This window comes from Chaetura pelagica, unplaced genomic scaffold (assembly GCF_000747805.2).
Source record: "Chaetura pelagica isolate M959 unplaced genomic scaffold, ChaPel_1.0 scaffold356, whole genome shotgun sequence".
NCBI classification, from domain to species: domain Eukaryota; kingdom Metazoa; phylum Chordata; class Aves; order Apodiformes; family Apodidae; genus Chaetura; species Chaetura pelagica.
The window spans coordinates 6,267,000-6,275,324 of record NW_009953964.1 but is presented as its reverse complement, the minus strand read 5'-3'; the positions used below and the strand labels follow the sequence as shown (position 1 = coordinate 6,275,324).

The 8,325-nt window shown below is 47.7% G+C and overlaps 1 protein-coding gene across 1 annotated transcript; it reads right to left on the bottom strand.

Annotated features, from left to right (window-relative positions):
- Positions 1-3,889: 3,889 nt before the first annotated feature.
- Positions 3,890-8,324, bottom strand: MSX2 (msh homeobox 2; the record flags this gene model as incomplete). The annotated part of the gene is made up of 2 exons (XM_010002083.1): positions 3,890-4,581; positions 8,279-8,324. Coding segments are annotated over 2 exons (471 nt in total), but the record flags the coding sequence as incomplete, so codon positions are not given.
- Between the last annotated feature and the right edge of the window lies 1 nt (position 8,325).

The following is an 8,325-nucleotide window of genomic DNA, read 5'->3' as shown; positions in this document are numbered from 1 at the left end:
ATCCCCGCCGCTCCCCTTGAGGGGGGCTGAGGGCTCGGGGTCCCCCCGTGCGGCCGCCCCGCCGAGCTGGGTGCCCGTTGCCCCCGGGCTTGCAGCGGGGCTCCCGGAGATCAAACCCCGGCGCTCTCGGGCTCTCCGGCTCCCAGCCGCGCCGCAGCCAGCGAGTTTTCTTCCTGCCCCATAAAATGCAGGAATTCCGGGGTTTGACAAGGCAACGTGACAACATGAAATGCAGGCTCCGAGCGCCCGTAGCTTTGGGTAATGAACGCTTGGCCGTAGCAAGTCAGAAAGCCCATTCCTAACTGTTTATGTCAACAAATCCATACCTCGTGAAGGAAGGTCTCGGGAGAGCCGGGCTGTGCCCGGCCGGCCTGAGCCGCCCTTCAGCAAGTCGGGATTTTAAGGATCGGGATAATTTATCGCGTTGTTTTTAATGTTTATTATTTATTGCTCTAATTATTTTTCACTTTCTATTGGAAATTTAAAATATATAGATGTACCTGGAACAGATGCCAACTCCTTTCAGTCTCACTCAACTTCTAATCATCGCATCTGCTTTGTGTCAGAAAATACTTTGGGAACAATTTAACTTTGCATTAAAATAACTAATTAAAGCCACACCTCCGCAGCCTCTTGCGAAAGTGGAGAAGGAATTTCAGTAAGTGCATCGGTTTTAATGGTAGCATTCTGATTTCCCTGCCTTGCTGTAATTTATTCAGTTACAGATCTGCCTGCGGGGCAGCTCCCATTAGGCCGATGATGAAGTCTCATGAGTAAAGCTTGACACCTCCCTCCTAATAAAATATAATACTCAATTAACTCGGCCTTTCTGAAGGCTTTAATTGGAACAAGTTAATAATGGGCGCAGGGTGAATTGTCATGCCATCCGCAAGCTCCGGGAAGGTGTCACGGATCTGTCCTGCCTTTCCCATAGCAGGGGTTGTAACCGAGATTTGGAAGCTTTTCCTTCAACACTTCTGTGTTCTGCAATAAATCTGTACCCATTTAAGGATCTATCATAACACACACAAAGCTCCTGCGCTCAAAGAATTTCCAGCGAAAAGATTTAGCTGTAATCCCTGACACAGCTGATTTATACTGAAGGTTGAAAAATACCGCTGGTTTATTTATAATCGGCCCAGCCCAGCTGAGAAAGCACTCGGACAACCGGAGGGGGAAGGATAGGGGCGAAGGGGCTTCACCCTGCCCTGCAGTTAGGGGGTAATACTTCAGAAAGCGGGAGCCCGAAAAAGAAGCTGTTGTCTCCGGTTTTTATGTGGCAATAAATGCTAATTTGAAAAGTCTGCATGGAGATTAAATTCACTCTGCTTTGTTCCCTACAGTTGAGAAGCGGGAAGGTTAACATGGTTTGGGTTGGTTTTCTTTTTGCAGAACTGGGAGGAGGGTGCGCAGGGCAGGATCCGCGATGCCTTCAGTGCCCCGAACCGGCAACCCAGCCCGCAGCCCCCTCCTCACAGTCCAGATAGGCGGGTGTTTTTACCCCCCCTGCCCTTTTCCCCCTCTCAGAGCCGGGGCCCGATCCGGCAGGGTGCTGCCTGCCGCTCCCCTGGCCCGCACGGACCAGGCGAAGACCAGGCGGGTTTTTTTGGGGGGGGACCGAACCCCTGGTCCTTCCCCTTCGGGAAGCGCTGCAGAGGTGCTGCCCAGGGGTCTGAGAGCGCTGGGGCAGGAGGCAGGTCTCCTCTGTGCAGCCGAGTTACATTGTCCGGCTGTTTCATCAGAGGCAAACGTACCTTTTTCTCCCACTGGGATCCTCGGGGTGGCTCCTAATCTGAATGAGCCTCCTACAGCAAAACGTATTTTGGGTCAGCGTGGGACTTCGGTGTGACATGGGGATAAAATACCACTGACATGCCGGGTACTCCTCCTATCTGAGCAAACCCGAGCCCTCCGCGCCAGGAAGGACAGGGGCGGGTGCCCCAGCACCTGCAACCCGGGCAGCACCTGAGCGAGTGTCTCGAGGGAGGCTGCCCCGAAAACTGTGGGACAGGCTGAGAGCACGTGGGAGCCTTGAAATGCAACAGGACTGAAGTGTTGCACGGTCCCTGCCAGGTCTTACCGTACCGAAATAACCCCAAGTACTGCGGGGGTCGAGACTGGTCTCCCACTAAAGCACAGATTTGAGGTCAATGGGAAGGCGAGTCAGGAAGAGAGTCCTGAGCAAGAAAGGGCACGTGAGCTGAGAAAAGTGATGGAAACATCACTAGAGTATAATGTTGTAAAGAACGGAGGCGCCTAAAAGAGGTTGTTAAAAACAAGGAAACCTCATAAAAGGTTTGGCTTTCCACTTTGAATTGTTGACTCGCAATTCAGCTTCATGTGCTGCAAATTTGGCTTTAATTCAGATTCAGAAAGGGGAAATAATCATAAAGGCAACCTAAACATTCCTTTGAACTTGACCCAGCGGTGCAAAACGCACACGGAGAGAGAAGTTACCTTTTAAAGAACTCCAAACGCTCAAAGACCCACACGCGATTAAACATGTTTTTTCTTTTTTAATTTAATTCGAAATAAGAGATAAGAAATAATAAATCTTCAATAAAATATATAAAATTGTACAAGGCATCCCTTTCAAAGGGACTTCCCTATAATGGAAGGTTGGGGGTGAGGGGAAGGGAGAGGGGAAGTTCATCTATAGTGGGTCCCAGGAGGTGACAGTGCCTGGGTCAAAGCAAACCAAAACCAGCTAAACCTCGTGGCTTTTTATTTATTTTTTTTTTCCTTTTTTTTTTTTTTTTCCTTTTCTTTCTTTCTTTCTTCCACAACAACACGCTAAGAAAATAAATCCAGGAGAAGCTCTGCCTTCAGTGCTCCACTGCTTTTGGAGTCAATTTCTCACGAAGTTTAGCAAGGCTAATACACACAATACAATAGTTATAAGGAGAAGCCTGGGGAAGATAGTGCCAGTGCTCAGGGAGCTCCCACGGGGACAGCTGGGTTACACAGTCTCTTGGCATCCCACCATCCTATTAGTAGGGTTGTTTGTTTGTGATACCTGGATCTCTCTTAAGAAGGGCTTGAAGCATGAGTCACTTATATTGGCATCCTTTGCCGGGAAGGAGAGGAAGACTCAGGGGGTTTCTTCTATTCAATACAGACTGTTGTAAATACTAATAAAAAACCCCAAACATCTCCCAGAAGTGTTCAACAATCCTTTGCTCACCACCACTGTGGAAACAACCCACATCTCCTTTCCCCCAAAAACTTCCTTCCCTCTCTCCTGGTTTTCAAAGAGCACTGCAGAGCCAAGATTACCTGGCAGTAGCCAAAAATCTCTAAGCATGCCAATAGGAAGAGATAAAGACCAGACTGCCTAATAACCCTCCCTTGCACTTACCTCCCCTCACAGTGCTTTAAAAACACTGAAGCTATTTATACAGGAGCCAGTGGTGGGTAAAGCTGTTCCTTTACATTTAGGGGCCCTGGTGCTCATCTTGTTACCAAGATCCATCAAGGTTTAGGATTAAAAAATTTTCCCTACCCCCAGAAATGCAGGAACTTGCTGGCTCTGAACTTCTCTCGGACTCTATTGGATCTAGTTTCTATTTACATGGTGTCTCTAGCTAAGGACTTTGCTTTCTTAAAAACAAAACAAACAAACCAAAACAAAAAGCAACAAAACAAAAAACCAAAACGAACAACAAAACCTTGATCATACCTTTTTATTTCCCTCCCTCCTGCCCCCATATTAATTGATGACACTTGAGAGTGTGGGTTTCGGGCACGCACCCCTCTTACTTTAAACATGTGTTAGTCCCCATCAGGAAGGTGTTGGGAAATCTCTGCCTCCATGAGATGAGATTGCTTTTTCACCCGTTCCTTTTTATTCTAGTTTTACTTGCACTGTATAAAACCCCTACGTTTGCTCAAATGTTTTTTTCTTTTTGTTTGGTTTTTTTCAGATTTTTTTTTTCTTTGAGGCTCAAACTCTGAGCGCTCAGAGCACTCTCAGAAGACACCCAACCCATAGTATACAGGATGCCTTGCTTTGCTAATGCAAACTCCTGTACACTCAGGATGGCAAATAGAAGCGTGCAGAAAGAGCGGCCAGTACTGGTTGGGGTACTGTCTTCTCAGGATTGGACATGATCCACCAGGAAGTCTGTCTCACTGTCGCTTTGTCTTTCTGATCTTCTTAGGATAAGTGGTACATGCTATATCCAACGGGAGTAGCATAGAGTCCAACAGGTGGGATAGGAAGCACAGGTCTGTGAAAAGGGTAGGATGTTCCATACAGTGAGGCAGCCTGGATGGGAGAGTTGATGGGGAAAGGGAGGCTGAACCCCGATGGCAACATGGGCTTTGCTGCCATTTTGAGCTTCTCTAGCTCAGCCTCCTGCAGTCTCTTGGCCTTGGCCCTCCGATTCTGGAACCAGATTTTGACCTGGGTCTCTGTGAGGTTGAGGGAGCTGGAGAACTCTGCTCTCTCGGCGATGGACAGATACTGCTTCTGGCGGAACTTGCGCTCCAGGGCCAGCAGCTGGGAAGTGGTGAACGGGGTTCGGGGCTTCCTATTCGTCTTGTGCTTCCTCAGGGTGCAGGCAGTGGGGCTCAGGTGTCCTGTAATGAAGAGAAAGGCTGGTTATCACAAAAGCAGGGAGATTTGGGTGCTTCGGAGAGATGTGTAGCATTTGAGGGCTGGGGCAGGAAAGGAGTGTTCCACCAGGTGATACCCTCAAAACAGGGAATCCTTTTGCAAGTTGCTCTGGAAATCTCTTCCTGGCCAAAGTTAAGTTCACAGAACTTCATCAGATGTGCTGGGAAGTTAAATTTATGCTCAGTGATTTCAAAATGAGAATTTGTTGGCAAACGGGGTGCAGAGGATTCACAGATACACACACAGCAGATCGCTTTAGGAGTCACATCATAGTGGTCTAGAGCACACAAACCAGCTGTCTTGGTGGCTGCAGAGCTGGAGAGAGCTCCAACCAAACACAAGGTAAACATATACGCAAAAGCAGGAGATTCACAAAAGGACAGTAGTGCTAGAGACAAGCCCAGCCCAGTCCCATTCCAAGATTTCTCCACCAAGAGTAATAAGTCAAGCCTATCTGTTTTCTGACAGCTGAAGAAGTGGGTCTGGTATTTTTTGTGGTTTTGATAACTGGACATTTTTCTTGTTATTTCTTCTCTGCTTAAAATCAAGAGCAAGTTTTATTTCTGCTTAACAACTTTTCAAGAAGTATCTTCTGGTTTTCAACAAGTATCAAAAAAAAAGAAAAAAAAAAGAAAAAAAAAGGGAAAAAAAGGAGAAGGCAGTGAACTTTTAAAATACTCAGCTTTTATGACATTTGCCGATTAAAACCCAACACACAACTGCAGCTTCTGTAACCAATACCAGTCAGGAAATCTACTACCTCTCCTTCTTGCTTTATAACCCCAACTAGGTCAGGCATGTGTGCCCAGATGGCACCTCACGGACTTGTCTCTAGATTCATTTTGCATTTCACTAATAATTTTGCAATCTAAAGAACACTGCGGCTGACTTGCAAAACTTAGCAATTTGGCTGTGCTTCAGGTCACTCCTGGGACAAACGACAAGCCACCCTGGCTTCCCAGCTTGATATAGAAAATGACATTCAGGCTGCTCTTAAGAGGCTGCTAAATTTTATACGTGCTGTAGTGTCTGCTTCAAACACTTGTCCGTATTTGCAGATGCTGTTTTCTGAACGCTTTTCACTTTTTTCTTTTATTAATTTTATTTTTTAAAAGACATAATCTGGACCACGAAGCTGTCTAGGTGAGTATCTTGCAATTAAAAAAACAACAACAAAAGAACCAAAGCAAAAAACCCGAGAAAAGTGCTCAAGAATTCAGAAAAGAAAGGGAGAAAACGGCTACAGCAGAAAAAGTTGTATATCTCTTCACACCCTCCTTCTAGATAATAAAAGCAAAAAATAAAGTCCTCTTAGAAAACAACTTGTGAAAAACCGTCTTGTGATCATACGGGGGCATTTCAATAATTAAGGTGCTCACCGTGACACTTGGTTCACTCCTAAAACTATACTAAACTTACCCTACAGTAAATCAACACTAAATTCGCTAAGCTCGCACCACTATTACACTCTCTCTATTTAAAGGCCACCTTTTCTTTCCCCCCCCGCCCCGTCTCAGAGCCAAGCTCTCCAAAGCCCCAGCTAACAGTGCTTCTTCCAGGAGGGAGGAAACTACACGGGCGACCTGGGATCGCTCCCATCCCGGCGCCTTCCCCGCCTTTCGGGTTAACCCGAACCATCCTAGCTTTCCTATGCGTGGGGGAAAGCGCAAAAACATGTTTTAAAATTCAATCCCGGATAAATATTTCCTCCGGAATACACTCAAACGGCCACGGGCTTCTTCCCTCCCCAGCCCACAAGTGACTGCTAAACTCAGATAAGGAGCAGACCCCGTCGCTGGGTTCACCCCGTGCCAGTGCTCAAGCACCCACTGCACCCATTTGTTCCGCCCTTCGGTTTCGGTTTGGGTGTTTTTTATGTTTATTCTCTGTTTTCTGGCCAATGCCGGACACAAATTATCACTTGTATATGCCTTCCCTCACCGTGTTGCTCAAAATCTAACACTTGAAGCTTTTCCCCCGGTTCATCCCACCCGTAATATTATTAATAATAATGATTTAAGAAGCTACTTCTCGCGTCAAAACTCTCCATGGACCGACTGGCTTCTTGCGAGAGAACAGGTCATTGCCTCTTGCAATGTCCCCTCGGCTCCGAGGGGGCCGAGAGCCGGGTGGGAAATTAGAAAAATGATCGAGGCCGAAAGACCTTCCCTTCCCTCAACACAATTTCATTTTAAAAATTATTATTTTTTATTTTTTTCGGGCCACAAACCCGCTGAATTCCCTCCTGCAGTCCTGTACAAAGGACGGTTTTAATAGAGAAAGAGGAGGAATTTCGAAGAGAAACAAGTGTACTGGGAGAATGTTAGGCCTTGTCTAAGTTTGGGGCTCCCAGCAGTGCAGGGGAGGGGGCCTGGGTAGGTGCACAGGCTTCTTTTCACGGTTTTCCAGCAAACTTGAGGGTACACGAAAATCGCAAACTGGAGCTGCGCAGGGACTGAGCCGGGCGGGCTGATTTCCTCTCGTCCCCTCTCCTGGGCCCTCTCCCGGGACGTTAGAAACCAAATGAATTCGGGGTTACGGCAAAGGGAAGGAAGCGGCTGAAAGCCAAACCGAAGTGATTGTCCCCTCAGAAGAGGAGCTGCAATAGCACTAAACCTCCTTCTTACAAAATGAGATTACAGGACCCAATTCTGTGAGACTGCCCAGCTCAATAGTTCGAGTTGGTAAAGTCATTAACCTGAATAAGGCAGAGCATTTCGGTGAGGAGAGCATTTAGTCAGGCAAGCTCAGGATGCGTGGAGGGGAGCAGACCCATCAGACCCATCTGTTAGTGCAGGTGTCCAGCGGCCACGGCTCTGGGCCCTGGGCAGGCAGAGCCTGGCACTGCCGGGCTGCGCTGCTCACCTTCTCCTCAGGGCACTTTTGGGGCTTTTAAATTTATTTTTTTAAAAATACTTTGATTTTTTTTTTTTGATTGTTGTTTTTTAAAGGGATCTCACCGAAAGAGAAAAGCAATTCAGCGCAGACACAGCAGAGCGGCTCGAACAGCAAACGAGTTGAAGAAGTGACCTGTCACACGGATACCGCGTCCCTAAGGCGGTGGGGACGGAGCGGGAGGGATGGCAGGGGCTAAAGAGGTCGGGCTGAGCTCGGAAACTTTGACAGGCTGCATGCAACGAGGAAGAGAGAAACAAACATTGTGCCAGGAGAGTCCGAGACGGCAGTCAGCGCGCAGAAAGCGCGCAAAGCTGGAAGGAACAATCCCGGAGTATTTAAGAGCCAGGGGTTGCTTTGCGAGGTTTGGTGCAAAGCAGTAGGAAACAGGGAGAATCTCCAGTTCACGTTGCAAAGGGATAACATAAATGGACGGACTGGCAGCAGGAAGCCGTGTGTCGGGAAAGGGATCTAGCCCGTGATAAATCCTGATTTTTCTATAGTTTTAAAAGCACTGTATATTGATATATGTAAGTATACAGATAGATGGCTGCATAAATAAATACGAAGAAATATGTAACATACATATAAACGGTATAAATACATATATACATTACAATTGATAGATACATGTGTATGTCTAGCGTGCGCCCGGGGAGCAGGGAAGCTCGGTGACCGGGGCTCGGAGCCCGAGAGCGGAGCGCTGCCCGCCCGCCCTCACCGCCCGCCCGAGCAGCCCCCGCCGCCCCTTCCCCGGCCACTCACTTGGCGGAGGGGAGTATCTCCCGGCCTCTTGGATCCCGGACGCGCCG